The sequence below is a fragment of the Phyllostomus hastatus genome, unplaced genomic scaffold (assembly GCF_019186645.2).
Source record: "Phyllostomus hastatus isolate PE091 unplaced genomic scaffold, TTU_PhHast_1.1 phas_contig_196, whole genome shotgun sequence".
Classification (NCBI taxonomy): Eukaryota; Metazoa; Chordata; class Mammalia; order Chiroptera; family Phyllostomidae; genus Phyllostomus; species Phyllostomus hastatus.
Window position 1 is genome coordinate 30180016 of NW_025333709.1, and position 18230 is coordinate 30198245.

At 44.4% G+C, this 18230-nt stretch overlaps 1 protein-coding gene across 5 annotated transcripts; it reads right to left on the bottom strand.

Annotated features, from left to right (window-relative positions):
- Positions 1–3630: 3630 nt before the first annotated feature.
- On the bottom strand, positions 3631–18014 carry OCIAD2 (OCIA domain containing 2). 5 transcript variants are annotated; one of them, XM_045834441.1, is made up of 8 exons: positions 17869–17896; positions 16780–16850; positions 15324–15448; positions 11213–11309; positions 9578–9631; positions 6254–6301; positions 5183–5300; positions 3631–3978 (listed from the first exon to the last, which is right to left on the bottom strand). In XM_045834441.1, the coding sequence occupies exons 3-8, from the start codon at positions 15384–15386 to the stop codon at positions 3897–3899; spliced, it is 462 nt and encodes a 153-aa protein (XP_045690397.1). In that variant the 5' UTR covers positions 15387–15448; positions 16780–16850; positions 17869–17896; the 3' UTR covers positions 3631–3896. The 5 variants fall into 5 exon arrangements, with proteins under 5 accessions (XP_045690397.1, XP_045690396.1, XP_045690395.1 ...); XM_045834440.1 differs by lacking the exon at positions 16780–16850 and having other exon boundaries at positions 17869–18014; XM_045834439.1 differs by lacking the exons at positions 16780–16850; positions 17869–17896 and adding an exon at positions 17707–17862.
- Positions 18015–18230: the final 216 nt, after the last annotated feature.

Here is an 18230-nt window from a genome sequence, read left to right on the forward strand (position 1 = left end):
ATTTTCAAAACTTCATTCAGGGAGGTTCCTTTGTGCTGTTTCTTTCACCTCCATTATTCCACGTCCTAGCTCCCTCCTCATTTGTCGCCCTCCTGTTCCAACCCTCATTCCTGACCTACTCACATCTAGAGATGAGAGAATCTCATAAACAATACTGCTCTTTGAGGTTTGTGTTTTACAGTAAAATCTCCTTCAGGACAATTACTCAGATAACAAAGATTGTTGGAGCACGTGCTGTGAACACGATACATTAAGAAGCTGAAGGGGTGAACTGAACATCTTCCAGTGCAGATGACACATCACTCACCCGTTAAATCACAGAGTTTGGACTGAAAAGGTCAAATAGTTGGGCCTGAAAACAACGTCATGAAGTTGAAAAGAGAAGAGTGCATGTATAATGAGTTACACTGATCAGAATGACTGGCTGTAGCAGCATAAAATGGGGAGAATTCACTTAAAGGCAGGTCACGTGAAAAAGCCTGTCACAGACACAGTTGCAGTGGTTTGGACTGTGGCAGCAGCAGCTAACATCCACTGAATGGCTACTCTGAGCTATGCACTGTCCCAAGCATTTTGTAATTATTTGTAATAGTGCGTGTTATTCTCACGAACAACCTACAGATGAATCTAAAATCTTCCCATTTTACAGATGAAGGAACTGAGATAGCCAGCAATTGGTGGCGCTGGATTTGAGCCTGGGGCCTGGTGCAGAGCCACTCTTGCTATCAGTTCACATGCCTAAAACGAAGGGCACAATAACTCTGCTCTCCTCTGAACTGGTCAGCCCATTTCTGGAGTCTTGCTGTGTGAGGATGTCACAAACCAAAAGTTGTCCCAAGACCAGGATGTGACAGGGCTAGAAACTTACTCTCATGGTTGGGGAAAACTGGGCCCTTTTGCTAGAATTCTGAAAGGAACATGCCTTGCAATATTTAAAGGCTCTTATGCAAAAGAAGAATATGAGTTCTGTTCAGTAGCCATGAGGAAATTACCAGTTTAGGCTGACAAATATTCACAAAGTGCCAGTACCTGGCCAAGAACTCTGCTTGAGAATGAGGATGCAGAGACAAGTTAAAAAAGGACACACTTCCTGTCTTGGAGGAGCTTCTAGTCTGGAGGGGTAGGGAGGCAGGCCTGAGCTCCAGTAGACATTTCTGGATAGTTTTGCAGCTGGGCAGTGATCTGGGTTGCACATGGGCAGCAGGGGTCCTTCCCCTGGAAGTACGTAAGTGGATCCTGGAACCTCACCCGTCCAGACCAGACCGCAGAGGGGCTTCCTACAGTGGGTGGAGCTTGGGTCCGGTCTCAAACCTCAGACTGGTGGTGAGAATATAAGCTCCAGGAAGGTGTGGAATTTTGTTGGTTGTACTCACTGTCACATTGCCATTGACACCTAGGACAGTGTCTGGCACACAGTGGGTGCTCAATAATTGAGTATATGAAAGAATAAAGATGTGAAAACCTGCACTGATTTGCTTTGACAGATTGGAAGATTTGACACCAGCAGGCCCGCAGGCTGCGTGCGTGGGAGTGAAGATGATGTCTGTGTGTGACATGTAGCGGGTCCAGCTTCACTCGGTCACGTTACCTGTTTGGTCCTGGACTTCACGGCCTGCAGCACAGTCACTGAGATCTCTGCCAACTCTGAATGTCTGTGAAATCAAACACTGCAGCTGAAATTTGGGGGTGGAGTTCCACAGTGTAAAAGTTTTCTGGCAATGAACAGATTGTATTATTTGAATATCAAAAAAAATAACCTGTGTGACATTTTTGTTGCTTAATCACATCATTCAAGGGAAATGTTATCACTTCCATGATGTTCGCACAATATACATACATCATCCATTCTGACAGCAAGGGAAGAGAGTAGCTGCTTGAATGAGAGTTTTAAAAATATAGAAGCATTATATACAGTACATCATTATTCTTTTTCATCATGAAGGTACTGCTTTCATAGGCTGATGACCCGCTCAGTGCTGTTGTTGGTAGTTGTTAAATGCTGAACGACAAACGCTTCTCCTTTACCACATGTGCATGTAAGAAATGGACTTTGTCTGCCAGATACTTACTTCCTAGTATATACAGTAGATAATGAAGCAAAATATTTGAGAGTTTTGGGATGACCTCCTAGTTTTTTCTTTATTGATATCCTTTCACACTAAGATCATTGTGGGGAAAACAAACTGCTTCCAGGAATAACTTACCCCCATAGGAAAAGCAGAGAGCCTCCCCGAAAAGAGCCTAATTTGGTTCAGAACTATGAAGATGTCAGCAATAAAAACAATGTGCCTTTTCAACAATAACATTCATCTTTTCCCAGTACCTCGAGACTGATCTCTACACTGACTTGTGCTTAGCAATGTGAAAATGTTCCGATCCCTAGCAGATTATTTTCTGGAATGTGGGGAAAAAATGTGCCCGCTTCTGAGTTTTTACCAATAGCTGAGAAGCAGAGAGTCCCTATTTGCTCGTTGTCAGAGCCAAGACTTAAACTGCACCCAAAAAGCTAGAACAGTGGCTCTAGCCACTTACAGAAGGAGAACTCTGTTGGCTGAGAAACTGGGAGATATATACATAAAGAATAGTTCATTTCATATATTTAACATTCATGTAAAATAGAAACTTACAATTTTGGTGTTTAAAATATTTCATATCAAGTATTAACTTCTGATGAGGTTTCCCTTTTTATCTCTGTGGTGCAGGTTGCAAGATGTATTCCACAAACACAAACACGTACACACACATGCCCAATCTATAAATGGTGACACATGGATAAAATATTGTGCAAAGATGCGAGAGAAGTTTTTAAGTAAGGCTCAGACAACCTGCCATAAAACAAAGCGTCCTCAATGGAAGAGGTTTTTTTTCCTTGCAAGAAACCTGGAAGTAAATAGGAATCCAACTCATGGGGCTGAATTGGCTGCTTCTGAGCTCTCTACAGCCCTAAAAGTTTATTATTCTATGAATTAATTCTTCCCGTGATTCCTCCCATAACAAACTGTTCCTTGGGAAAAGAAGGCACCATTTGGGAAGTGGTGTTTATTCTTTTTGGCCACTGGCTGTACATAAAAGAACCCAGGGCCGGAGTGCTGACTCTAGCATGGACCCAGTAGCTAAGCAACACCCCACCAGACCGATAAGGCGTCAAGGTGAGGTCACTGAACAGACAGCTGATTTATATTGGGACTCTTTGAAGTGATAATATTTTTCATTAAGTTAAACATCTTGCTTCTGCCCTGGCTGGTTGGCTTAGTGGATTGAGCGCTGGACTGCAAAGCAAAGACTTGCCAGTTCGATTCCCAGTCAGGGCACAGGCCTGGGTTGCAGGCCGGGTCCCCAGGAGGGAGCGCACAAGAGGCAACCACACATTGTTTCTCTCCCTTCCTTTCTCTCTCCTTTCCCTTCTCTCTAAAAATAAATGATATCTTTAAAAAAAATCTTGGCCCTTACATTTTAGAAAGCATTCAACACACCTATAAGAAGCAATCTTTTGTGCTCTGTGTTTCTATCTCCACTCATGATGGTTTTCTTTGGGGCACGACTCTCCAAGTTCCTCAACTTTTATTCCACTTTAAGAGATCTTAAAACCCAGAGCAAAAGCAGCATGAAAGAATGGATGGGAGAACGAGAGAGGACTCGGAATTCTTTTACTTTGCTGTAAGCAAGTTAGAATACAACATTCTTTCTTTTTGGTGTGTGAACTCTCACAGCATGTTGTTACATGGTAGAAAAACATACAATTTTCAGTTCAACTGATAATCTTCCACTGAAAGCATTTCAATAGAATCCCAATGCTTCTGTTCCACTGTAAGTATATTATTTTAAAGTACACTTGAAACTTTAAATGTGTACACATTGAGAGGTTTAAGAAACTTCAAAAGCCCCAGATGCAGAGTCTAGGAAGCTGAAGGCTGTGAACTTCGCTCCTCACTTAATCCATGCTTAATTTTGCACTCCTCACAGGTAAGCAGGCAGTGCCTAGGAGAGAAACAAAAAGAGAGGTTTGTGCTTTGAAACCGGAAGCTCTTAGTCTTAATACAATTTTCCTGAAGTTCACAGGCCTAATTTCTTAAGGAATAATAGGAGCTGTTCCTTGGTTTGAGACTGCCAGAATTTCACTCAAAAAAGGCCAATATGAGGATTTACTGTGGGAGTGTGTGTGTGGGGGGAAGGTTGGGTGAGGGAAGGTCAAAGGAGGAAAAATGAGACAACTGTAATAGCATAAACAATAAAATATTTAAATTTCAGAAAAAGCCAATAATGATGTTCATGTCCAATGTTGTTTTCACAGTACTGGGCTACCTCTCAAATACCGGGTCTAGCACAAATGATGCCCCTTTTTTATTATCAAATCTTTCATCACAAAATCATAAGCATGTAATTCTGTAACATAATGATATCACACTCAAGCTCATCCTATGACATTGTGGGTGAAATGTTCAAATTAAAACTGTAAATTATTACACCCATATTATTATCCTACCAACCACACTCACATGGGCGTTACTTCTGCCGGACTCTGTAGACTCCCCTGGGACAAGTGAGGGTCTTTAATGAAATGTGTCCCCAACACTAGTCCTCCAGTGCTGCAGTAGCAGCAGCTATTATTTACTGAGCACCTACTGAGTGTCATAAATTGTCATTTCTATTCCTTAGAACATTCCATGAAACAATTTTGCTCACCATTTCATACAGATGAGAAAACTGAAGATTAGAGAGTTTAAGGAACTTTCCCAAGGTTACATAGTTTATTTAGTAAGTGGTAGAACGGGTTTTCAACAGCAGAGGTAATACCTTTAACACCAGAGTCCTAGTGTCTGCATCCCTGAATGAAAATCGCAGTACACAGTAAAGGCTCACCTGTTTAAATATGGTGTGACCCCGTGATAGTAGAAGCCATGACTGCTGATTAAGATATTCTTTTGAAACTTGCATGATGCCTTAAACATAGTAGGTACTCACTAAATGTTTGTTAAGCAAATGAAATAGGTAGCTAAGTTAAATAAGAATTACTATTGAAGTTGAATAGCAACAACTCAAAACTTAAAGAGGTTAAAGAGGCTTTTTCCCATCATATGGATGTTAAGAAACTCTGTTTAATATTATAACTGGTGAATGACTTTTTTGTTTGCTTTTTTATAATTATCTTCATTACAATCCCTCAGTCAAACGGACTACAAACCTGTTATGCCCTGGGCCAAAGCCGGCCCCACGCAGCTGATTGTCAAGGGAATGGAATTTACTCTGGCACACTCCTATGTAGGATGCCTTTCCAAGGCCGAACCCCAAGATACCAGCAACTGTGAAAGCAGGTTTAGGAAAGAGACATTACATAAAGGTTCACAATCTTCTCCATCACTTATCTTCTAGAATTTTCTTTATCAATGTAGTAATTTTAATATTTGAAAACCATGATCAATCAATGGACAAACACTCTGAGAATGAAGCCCCATTTTAAAGAGCAGGATTAGGAACTGGAGACTTTCTGACTCAGTTTTGATTTGGTGGCAGGAGGGCCGGGAGAGAGCAGGCAAAGACGAGACCCAAGCCAGGCAGCCTCAGAGAGGCCCAGCCAGAAAACGAACCAATGTCTGAGGCCGCCCAGGGAGGGGCAGAGGGGTTTGGGTGATGCCTAGTGGTAGTTTCCAAATCACCGGGTAGGAAATTCTCTCTATGGATCGGAGTCTGGGGGCTGAGCCCATCCTGCCTGCAGTGGGGAACAAGGTCACCAGGCAGAGGAAACCCCAGGAGCAACCGGCTCCTCCTGCCGGGAATGAAGTGCAGACTACACTGGAAAGCATCCGCTCTGTGCACAGCAGGTCTCTGCACAGGGAGCGGAGGAGGATGCAACCCTGAGCGCGTGGTAGAGTATCATTAGGAAGTCCCTGATTTTGAAACATTATTCATTATGTTCACTATTAAAAAATATTTGAAAAGACTGGCCAAAAGAAGAAATTGTATCGCTAATGGATCTATCATTCTGAGGCTCAGCTCCAGATAATCCTCTTGTGTATCTGGCTGGGCACTCCTAGTCCAGGCTTTAAAGAGGACTGTCTAAGGTGAGGTCCCTCCTGCGTAACTTGAAATCAGGAAGTGTTGAAGAACTAAGAATGTGAAGTGGCAAGAATAGAGACTGATTTTTCAGAAAGTCAAATGCTGGCATTTTCGTTAACCTAGGCATTCACATCTCCAGTTTTTTTAAAACAACTATTTAAAAAAATTATTTATTTATTTTTTTACTTCTATGACTTACGTGCAACTTTAGGCAATGATCCAAATCTTGGGTTAGATGCTAAATAACCTAAGGAGTAATATATAAATACATTATTATTTTCTTTTACCACATATTTAAATTTATAAAGTATAAAGAATGTTCAAAGTTGAAGGTATATACAAATTCTTGATCATAAGAAATGACCTTACAAGAGTTATAATTCAATTCTTGATTGAATTTAACTCTCAAGTAGCCATTTTTGCCCAGTAGCAAGTGTTAGCTGTAATGTACAGAAAAAAAAAACAACATGAAACAGACAATTCAAGAACTGTTCAAAGATATGAAGGCAAAGATGAAGCCAACAATAATTTCCAAGCAATTAGTCACTGCTCCCTCCCCTGCTAATGTAACTCAACACAGAACTTCAACTTAGAGATTCCTGGTACCAGTCATGCGTCCCTGAACAACAGGGATGCATGGTAAGAAATACATTATTAGGTGATTTCATTATTTGTACGAACTTCAGAGAATGCACTTACACAAACCTCGATGGGACAGCCTCCTAAACACCGAGGCTGTGTGGCATAAGCTACTGCTCCTAGGCTACCAGCCTGTACAGTGCGTCATTGTATGAAACAACACGAGGAAAAGCACGAATCAAACATGAAGAAAGTGAAACACCAAGAGACACAGTGGAGATGAGATGTAGGAAGGCTGTTGCCAGCATAACGTGGCGCACTATTTTAAAACAAACTTTCTTTATCATGAGGAAGAGAACACTCTAAAATAATGATAAAATATATAGTATAGTAATTACAAAAACCAGTAACATACTTATTTATTTTTACTGCCAAGTATTGTGTACTGTACAGAGTGGTATGTGCTATACTTCTATATGACTGGCGGTGCAGTAGACATGTTTACACCTGCGTCACCTCATACACATGAGAAATGCCTTGTGCTTCAACGTCACCGTGGGTATGATGTCGCTAGTCCAGAGGAATTTTTCAACTCCATTGTAATCTCATGGGACCACCATTGTAATGTCGTCTGTCATTGGCCAAAACATTGCTATTCGACACATGACTGTATGTATGCCACAATTTTAGAATAGAAACGTTACAGCCTGTGACAAGCAGAATCATGCCTCCTAAAGATGTCCACATCCCAATGCCTGGAAACTGTGAATGAGTTACGTTACATAACAAAGGGGAATTACGGCAGGAAATGGAATTAAGGTTAATTGGATGGCTTTAAGAAGATGATCCTGGACCTTTTGGGTGGGCCCAATGTGATCACAAGGACCCTTGGATGTAGGAGAGGGCTTCCGAGGCAGGACCAGAGAGATGGCCACATGAGAGGAGCTTGGCTGTGCAGCCAGAAGGGGGGCCACGAGCCAAGAAGAAACGTGGGAGCTCTTTAGAGGCGGGGAAGGGAAAGGAAGCCTGAAAGCCCCCAGAGAGGAACGCAGCCCTGCTGACATGTGGGGTTCAGACCAGTGAGACCCAGGCTGGACTTCTAACCCCCAGAACTGAAAAGAAATGAATTCATATTGTTTTAAGCCACTGTGTTTGTGGCAATTTGTTACGGTGCTTGTAGAAAACTAATCCACAACCCTGGAAAAGAGTATTTGCACACATGCAAGAGATGATAGACTTTGAGAAGTTTGATGTTTATAAAACACAATCCCTATTGATGTCGTGACCATATTTTTTTGTTGTCAAAAGGGGTCTGATAAAAACTTGTTACTGATCAATGAATATACTTCTATAAAATGTCTCTCTTCAGGTTGTAAAAATGAAATCATATTTAATAAATTAACTTAAATCCTTAAGAATAACATTGACTGAAGGGGGATTCTCCCAGATAAATGACATGTGGCCTTTGAGACCCCAACAAGGACTAGATGGTCTCTCATGCCTGCAGGGTACAAGCACTCTTTACAATCCCGGTCAGTAGCAGTGTTCAATACAATGGGCTTCCGTGGGGTCAGGCGCCTTCCTGCTCTTTGGGAACCAGGCAAAGCCTAAGGGTTTTCTGGTGAGGTGGAGACAGGGAAAGAGAAGGGAGCAAGGCAGGAAGAATGGAGAGGCCAACAGTGAAACCCTAATTGGCAGGGGGAGGTTGTGTGGGAGGTTGTGTGTACAGGGCAGCGGCGAGGCCTCACCATCTGTTGTACAAATCGGACAGGGTGCCCTTTCCCAGGCAAATGCAGCCTCTCACCGGGACAAAGGGCTAGATCGACAAAGCGTGCTGGATTTCAGCCCCACTTACCTCGTCCCCAGGGCATCCTTGTACAGGGAACATTCTGTCTAACATGTATGTACCTCAGATGGAATGTTAAGATGTGTCTAACTTTCTGTCTTACATCTCGGGGAGACACAGGGACTCTGGTGCAGAGAAAGGCCCTGTGTTCGTTTCCTGTGGTTGCTGCAACAACTTACCACAAACTCGGAGGCTTAAAATAACACATTTGTGTTGTTACCTTACAGTTCTGGGGCTCAGAAGCTCAAAATGGGTTTCACTGGGTGTCCCAGTCAATTTGAGCTGTGATGACAAGACGGGGGGCTCATAAATGACAGAATTTATTTCTCACAGTTCTGGAGACTGAAGCCCAAGATCAGGGTGTCAGCACAGTTGGGGCGGCCCCTGTTTGGGTTTGCAGACTTCTCCGGGCAGAGAGGGCTGGGGAGCTCTGTGGGGGCTCTTTCGTAAGAAGAGCACCACCATTCCTGAGAGCTCCGCCCTGAAAGGCTCATTACGTCCTAACGGCCTCACCTGCTAAGGCCATCGCTTTCCGTGTTAGCGTTGTAACGCGTGCAACTGGGGGCGAGGGGGCGGGACACAAACATTCGGACCACAGCAGCGGCTGACATTAGGGCTGCGTTCCTTCTCGAGGCTCCGGGGTTTCCCGCCTTCCAGCATCTGGAGGCCGGTCAAATCCCGGGGCCCTGGACTCCTGGCCCCTCCTTCCATCCTCAAAGCCCACTGCGTGGAGGTGAGTCCCTCTCACGTTGCCATCTCTCTGGTTCCATTTTCCGACCCAACTCTTAAGGACCCATTTGATGACACTGGGTCCACCTAGAGAATCCAGAATAATCTCCCTCATTTGAGGTCAGCTGAATTCACAGCCTTTCCATCTGCAACTTTAATTTCCCTTTGCCATGAAATCTAACATAGTTACATGTTCCGGGGATTGGGACATCTTCCGGGGCGGGGGGGTGTTATGCTGAAAATAGTAAAAAACCTGCACAAAGAAACCCTTCACCACCAAATAAAGGCCACGCACCAAAAAGGAGCCAGGAGGGCCACAGAAAACTGGGCTCTCTGATGTGAAATTATGGAACAAATGTTGGGTCTTACCTTGGTGCACCAGTCCTTGGGTAACGAGCATGCTTACAAGAGAAAAAGGCAGAGCTGTAAAACAAAAACGCCCTTCAATACCGGTGCTTTAGGAATCGGCGCCTCACCTGGAAGCCAGGGCACGTGACTCTCAGATTTTTCTCTGGCTAGCCTTGGCAATGAGTTTTTAGTCATTTATTACTTTACTTATCCAACAAATATTTATCAAGTACCACCTGAGGGATTTTCCTGGGGTCTGTCCCCGGCAGTGAAGAAACCTAAAGCCCGTCGATCTCCGACTCTGACGTCCACTTTACCAAACGCCCACCACGCACCGGGCTCTGACCACGACTCACCGCGCAGGCACCCCAGTGTGCGTGCGGACACGTAGCTGTCGGCGTCAGGAGTTGCCTTTAACTGCATATTTTGAAATTTTTAATCCCACATTAAAGTAAAAAAACAGTACTCAAAACTCCAGCATATGCTACCTAGGATTGCTGTCTGCTTTTCTCTTTTGTGACATTTTGTTGTATAATTTGGATATGTCTATTTTCTGAGGATTACAAGATTACTACATTCATGTTAAACATGAGCGATGTTTAGCTGTGATTTTTAAACGAGGCAAGTTAGTATGGGAAAAGTGGTTTCTAGTTTTGTCAAAATGCATCAGATGACTTCTTCTAAAAGCAGAGAGTCATGATAAATATCTAGCTCTTCCTAGCAACCAAAAGAAATTAAACAGCAACCAATTTTTGCACTCATATCTACCCAATGGTAGGCAAATGGGTCATACTGAAACGTTAGTCTACTAGGGCTTAATTAAATTACTTACTCATAGGTTGTCAAAAAAGACACAAAATGCTAGCTAGGAGCACAATCATCGTAGTAATGCATGACGAATGTCAGCTTCTAAAGAGTATTTCTTTCAAAACAATCGATACTGAATTTGAAAGACTTGAGAAATCAAAATGAGTATTTCAAATTAAAATTACCACTGTGTCAGCAATGTTGCAAACATCAGAACTCTGTCTATATGCTCTACTATGACATTTTCAAATGACAAATCATGAATTTTTTAAATTGGAAGAGACCTTTAAGCAAAGCCTGAATTCACACCCCTGTCTTATTTATATAAGGCAGGCTGGGGAAAGGAGACGACTCAGCAGAGAAGGTTACCTCAGAGACATTATCCGAGAAGCATTAATGGATGCAGTCAATTTCAATTCATTCCACAAATACTGACTAGGTACTTTATAGGTGTGAAGCACTGTGCTGGGCTCTGGGATGAAGCAATAGACCTGAAATTATTTCTGGATTCAATGAGGTTAGAAGCTCGTGGAGTTTAGGAAAGTCTACTCTGTCAGAAAATTCTAAACCACACTCATGGTGCACGATCTGTGTCAGATGAAGGGAAGTGTTATGTGCCAATCACTTTGCTGCAGTAAAGTGCTCCTAATCAGATACTACCTCTGCCCTTAAAGGTGTCTCAACGTGGATTTAAAATTTAATAGCCCAGATAACCAAAGTTCTTCAAGGAATTATGCAAAGTCCCTGCTCAAAACTCAATCATCAGCATCATTCTAATGTAATGTGGTACTCAGGCAGTTTACTGTAGCACAAGGAGTGTTAACAAAGGTTAAGAGGAGTGCAATTTACCTCTCTTCCAGAAACTCTCTTCTTGACACTCTCTGATAATCTTTGAAATCTCCCCTCTGTGGATGTGCAGTTTTGATTTTGGACAAAACAACAGGCTCTGTAAGGAAAGTTCTATGGTGAGTTGACTGAAATCATCCAAAAAGCATCCACTGTTTTCTGGGAGGAGGACAGGACGACTTCTCCGCTCTGGTCATGCAGCGTGTGGTTCTGTGCTGGCAGCCAGCTCAGAGCAGTGACCCGTTTCAGCGAGCGCCTTCCAGCTGGGAGCACTGGAGGGACCAAGGCAAGGGAAAAATCCCAGCTGGAGAGGCAGAGAGTGACTCATTGACTAGAGAGCAGGGAGCAGAGATCTGGTCAGAAAGAATTCCTGCCGAGGCCACATTCTCCTTCTCGCCTCCAGGCTCTGACCATGCAGGTCAGGATTCCTGCTGTGCTGCCCATGAGCTCCGCCCACCGGCTACCTGCAGACCCACTTCAGTGTGGCCTCTGAGGCGGGGGAGAGAGATTCCCCTACAACTCACTGTTTACACAGTCCAAGCACTGGGTTACAAGTTTTGTATTTATAGACCTGTATTCTAATTTACCCGTTTATGTTTCTGTATACACTTTTAGGCTATGAACTCATCAGCAGACAGCTTTGTATTTTTCTGCATAGTTTCCTTTTTATCTTGATAGGTTTTTTTTTTACATATTTCATAAATGATCCACACATAATTTCTGGTGGACTCATTGATGTGTTTGACATAATTACTTATATTAGTTCTATAGTATTTTTTTAATCATGTTGATATGCTATAATCTGGACTAACACCCATCTCCAAGGTCTTCCTCCTCTGTAGATACATATGCGTTATTCAGTCTTACCCGCATCCTCTGCTCTCATTCCCCTCTGCCCATCACCACCTTTCTGGGTGTTTAATGTGCATCTTTTGTATGGCTGCATTCTTGCAAAATGTTCCTTGTTTGGGGTGCATGAATCTTTTTAACATAAATAGTATTGCTTTATATATTTAATTTTATTTTTAAAAATATTATTAACTTGCCCCGGCTGGTGTGGCTCAGTGGAACGAGTGCTGGCCTGCAAACCAAGAGGTCACTGGTTTGATTCCTGGTCGGGTCACATGCCTGGCTTGCAGGCCAGGTCCCTGGCTGGGGGCGTGCGAGAGGCAATTAATTGATGTTTCTCTTGCACATAGATGTTTATCTCCCTCTCTTTCCCTCTCTCTAAATATAAATAAATAAAGTCTTTAAAGAATTTTTTAAGTCACCCCTTTTAAAATCCACCCCTATTGCTTTATTCATCTGCTTCTGTCCCATAATTCTCCAGGATGCATCCAAGTCCCCCCACCACATGTGCCCTACGGACCCGGGTGAGAACATTCTTCAGATATATATCTAAAAGTAAAATACATGGCATGCCCATTTCCATCTGACTAAGTCTTGCCACACCACTCCCCAGTGGCTGCGCCAGACTCACCGCCACCCACAGCACCTGCGTGTTCCTCTAGGCCTACGGGGCCTGCACGTGGCCTCTTGTGCTGGATTCCAAGGTGGCTAAAGAAAGGATTTTCTAACCTTGACATTATCCAGTTTTCTACATTTTGACAGTCTAATAGGTACAAAGTAATAATTTATGGCCTTTTTGCATTTCTCTGATAACTAATGTGTTTGAGCATCTCTACATACTCTTTGGCCAGACTGCCCCCCTCTCCTCTAGTGTTGAGGTAAGAAATTCCTGCAACTGAACTGGCCCTGGGCTGTCATCTGTTGTTATATGTTGGCTCATTAATTTTTTATTGTAGTAAAATACACATAATATTTAGCATTTTAGCCATTCTGAAGTATATAGTTCAGTGACATCAAGTACACCCACAGTGTTGTATGCCCCCATCACTATCTAGTTCTAAAATGTTTTCATTCTCCAGAAGAAATCTCATACCCATTAAGCAGTCTCTCTTCACTCCCTCTGCCCTTTAGCTCCCTGGCAACCACTAGTCTGCTTCCTGTCTCTATGGATTTGCCTGTTCTGTAATTTTATGTAAATGGTATCCTACAACAGGTGACCTTTGGCGGCCTGCTTGTTTTCCTCAGCATAATGTTTTCCAGGTTCGCCCATGTCGTAGCACGTGTCAGCACTTCACTCGTTTTTGTGATGCAGTATTCCACTGCACGCTTGCTTACCAGTTTATCTGTCGGTGGATAGTTGGGTTGTTTCCACCTTTTGGCTATTGTGAATAGAGTTGCTATGAACATCCCTGTACAAGTTTTTGTTTGAATGCATTTTTAGTTTGGCTGGGCCACATGGTAATTCTATGTTTAACCAACTGAGGAACCACCAAACTTCTTTACAGGAGCTGCACCGTTTTACAATACCACCAACAAAGCATGAAGGTTCCAATTTCTCTACATCCTTGTCAACACTTGTTACTTTCTGTTGTTTTTCTTAAATTATAGAGATGCTGGTGGGCATAAAATGGTATTTCATGGTGGTCTGGATTTGCATTTCCTTAATGACTAATGATATTGAGCATCTTCTCATTTGCTTGTTGGACATTTGTATATCATCTTTGGAGAAATATATATATGCAGGTCCTTTGTCCATTGTTTAACTGGGTCATCTATCTTTTTGTTGTTGAGTTGTAAGAGCTCTTTATATATTCTGCATACTAAACTTTATCAGACTTATGATTTGCAAATATTTTTTCCCATTCTGTGGGTGGTTAACTCATTTAAAAAAATTCATTTAATTCATCCCTTACTAAAAGCCACATTTGCGCTTCCTTGTTTGTGAATTATTTACGTAGGTTCTCTGCCATTTACCTTGGGGAGTTTGAGTGTTTTTCTTGTTGAGTTGCAGCTCCTTGGCTTTTGAAGTTTATCTTGCTGATTTTGCCTATGCTCTTTCAGAAACCTTTTGTTGGGAGCAGATGTCAATGTGGAGAATGGTCACCATTTCTCAAGCACTTTCCCACGGGCCGGGCACTGGGCCAAGCACTTTACATGTGTGATTGATCACAAGGCAGAAGGAGCTGGTGGCACCTGCACCTTCAGAGCTCTACAAGCAACCCAAGCAGGTGGCCTCTCTCTTGTTTCTCTGTAACTCCCCACAGCACAGTCCACAGAGGTGGTGGTCAGGGTGAGTCACAGTGACAAGAAGGAGCGGTTCTCACTTCCCACTTCCCTTAGTTCCTCAGCAAACACTCCTTCTTATCCCAATGTCAGTTCTCTTCTTAGTTCTGCCTGGGCTGAAGCAGAAATGAGGAACACCTTCCTTTCTCCCCTCCTCCAAACACACACACATATATACACACATCCAGAGTCAGGGCCAGGGCCCTGACCATCACAGTGACTGTGCGTCCTGCAGTCTAGATGGAAGCTCCTGCGCAGCCTCCCTAGCGGACTCTGGAGACCCTTTTCTGTACAACTGTAAATGTTTTATGGCTCTCCATTTCATGAAGGCAACTCAGGTGTCTAAATACTTGTCCCTGTGACTTGATATCATTTGTCTGTTTGCCTCTCCTAAACTTTGCTCCTTAAATATCACCTCCTCCATTAGCTATTTTTTCACTTGAGAAGTTGATCCCAGAGAACATAAACTTCATCTACCCATCACAATACTCTCTTTTCTTCCTGTATGTATCCCTGAAACACATAACATGCATTCTTAACAAGGTGAAAAGTCATGCTCTCAATCCGATGGCTAATTTAGTGGTTAGGGACTCTGCTATCCTGAGCAGGAAGCCCCGTCAGCAGCTTACATTTAGTAAGGTTACCCTTGGTAGCAAAAATGTAGAAACAAGCACCATGTATCATTCTGTTAGACTCAGGAGTTTTGCTGTGCTAAGGGGAGCCTCTTCAGTCACTGACATCCTATGTAAGAGTTGCTTAAACTGGATGCTAAATAAGGAAGAGTAAAGAAAGGATTTTGTAAATAAAAATTTAAAAGATGCTTTTCGAGGCAATCAGAAACACACTTTTCTTCCCCATCTCATTTTCCCTGAACCCATCCAACAAAGTGCCGGGCTGAAAAAAGTAAGATGGGTGGTCAAGGATGAGGTTTAAGGAAAGTCCTGTATGATGTTCCTTTTCAGATGGCAAACTAAACATTTACCTGCTGGCTGGGTGGTGGCAAATGAGGTTTATCGTGGTTTCCATGTGCAGACCCTGACGCCATGATGACTTGGTCTTTTCTTCTCCTCTAGTTGCGTGCACTCAGCTGACTCACTGACCCGATGTCTAAGGAAAGTAGAAGAGACTCACTGTGCAGTGACCGAATGTTCGTATCAACTTTAAAAACAGCCTTAATATCAGCTCACCTCTGGAAAAGTTGCTTTCATTTTGTCATTAGTCAATATCCAACCCACTGCAAACTTACTTTGCAATGCCCACCACCCCCAGCAAATGTGAAATATCACACAACGAACAGTGAATTGTTTTACTACCTATAAATTGTGCCCTAAAAGAAGTTTCAATTCATTACAAGGCCATTAACTACACAGATATTTACTGAATGTCTATTAGGTGCAAGTCAGGTAATGTAAGGAAGGATAAGGCAAGCTCAGTGCTAAAGGAACTCACGGTCTAGAGGGGAAGAGAAATGTCAGCAGTTACCCAACATGCCAAGGGCTGCCCTAGAGCTAGCTCTGCCAGGGTGCCAATGAGGGAGAAGAAGCAAGGTCTAATCAAATGTAGTACTAGAGACTAGGACTCAGGCTTGGAGAGGGTGAATGGATTCCCCAGCATAAAAACCAGTTTGAAGCCCTGGCTGGAGTAGCTCAGTGGATTGAGTGCGGGCTGCAAACTAAAGCATTGCAGGTTCAATTCCCAGTCAGGGCACATGCCTGGGTTGCAGGCCACGGCCCCCAGCAACTGCACACTGATGTTTCTCTCTCTCTCTCTCTCTCTCTCTCTCTCTCTCTTTTTCTCCCTCCCTTCCCTCTCTAAAAATAAATAAATAAAATCTTAAAAAAAAAAACCAAAACAGTTTGAAAGGGGCTGTCATAGTCCAGGCAAGGAAATGGAGACACCTGAACCAACTCCCAGGATGGAAGCATAGAGACGATGTATCTGAGTCTGGAAATGTTGAATGGGAGTGCCCGTGGGCACATATGTTGGCATCAGCCAACAGGGAGTAGAATATTTGAGGATTTGGGCCTGGAGTTAGTGAGAGGAGACTGGAAAGATGAATTTGGGAGCTTCCCAATTTCATGACAGGTAAAGAAAGAAACATATAAAATTGTCTAAAAAGAGTATGAGAGAATGTGAACACTGCAGCCAAATGAATACCAGTGGAAGAAAAAAAAAGGCCTAGGAAATGACTGGAAAAAAAAATAGCTAGTTCAAAGGGGAGGGAATGAGTCATTGGTGTCACATGGCTCAGAAAAGTGATTTGGCAATGGTGGACATAGTCCAGGTGGACTGTGAGCCCCCACCTGGCCAGTGGCCACTGCATTCTGCAGCCTCCTACTCCGTGACTTCCACTGATTTCCCTGCAAAATGAACCTTTATCATATGCAATTCCACTTCCTGCTAAACTGCCAGGCATACGAGCCAAGGAGGGTCCTTACCTGTACCCAGTCTCACCTTAGGTACCTAATGTTTTTGTAAAGGTAGCATGATGCCCCGCCAGTGGACAGTCCTGGAATCAGAAAGACCTGAATTCGGATCCTGCCTCTACTCCTTGCTAGCCCTGTGCTTTGGGGCAAACGACTTGCTGTGTTTGTGCCTCAGCTTTCTCATCCGTTAAGTGGGGTAATGGACAAGCAACCTTGAGGGGTTGTTGAGAGGATGAGGGATGAGGTCCTGCAGCCCCAGCTCAGCACCCAGCACCCAGCTCACAGTGAGCGTGTGAGCAGGGGAGAGTGGACTTGGGCACCTTAGTTCTTGAAGATCTCCAGGAAGTCTTTGCTGACCTAAGGGCAATTAGATGATCTATGCTCAGAGTTAGGCCATTGCCTTAAATCAAGAAGCAAAGATACATAGCTCGGCTTTGGTGGTCGAGTCCTCTGCACACAATTAATCATCGGTTCACATCTGTGCACACCTTCTGAGGGTCCTGCCTTCCAGGCGCAGCTCCCACCACTAGGCCCTCGTCCCTCTGCTTCTTGGGGGTGGGGAAGGAATGCTGACAGGTGGGCAGTGGGAGGGAGGTACAAAGCAGGATCAGGGTGGGGGCAGGTGGTCGGAGGGACTGCCCGAGGTGGGTCACTGATGGGGGGAGGGAGCCCCGAATCAATCTGCGGGAATCCGCTGCCACCCCCAGTCAGAGGGCACAGTTAGGACCCCAAGCCCACCGGCCTTACCCAGGTCCCGGCCCCGGCCCCGGCCCCGGCCCGAGGCAAGGGGAGAGGAGTCTCCAGGGGCGACTCTAGGTGGCCTGTGCTGACCGCGGGGCCCGAAGTGCCCCGGTTCCTGAGGGCCCGCAGAATAAAGCAGCCAGAGGAGGCCACGGTCTCCTCGCCATCTCTCCTGCTGTCACCCGTGGGCGGGCTCACCTGCGAGGTGAGGATCGGCTCCCAGGCCGCGTGCCCTGAGAGCAGGATCCGAATCCCTCCGCCGCTGCTCGCACAGTTGGGACCGCAGCCTGGCACCACGGCCCGGCCCCGCGGCGCCCGCCCCTGCCCCTCGCAGCCCGCGGGAGCCCCAGAGCCCCTCACCTCTCTTCTCTGAGCTCTCCTGCAGCCTTCTCCTTCCTCCTCTTGCTCCGCCCCCTCCGCTCGCTGCTTCCCTCAATTGGCGCACCCCTTTCCCACCTTTCACTCCCTTCCTCTGTCCGTGGCTTCAGCACGCACACGGAACTCTCAGGCCCAAACCCGGCTCTTGCTAAAAACTCCCGCCCCACCCTCAAGAATTGTCCTGGCATCTGGTAGATCCTACCTCCTTGACGTCTTTCAAATCACTCCTTTCCTCCCGTCAGTGGTGAACCAATCATTCACTGAACACCCTCCCTGGGCTTGCCACTGATGGTCACTTATCTGCAATTAAAAAAAAATGAGATGCAATTGACATATAACATTAT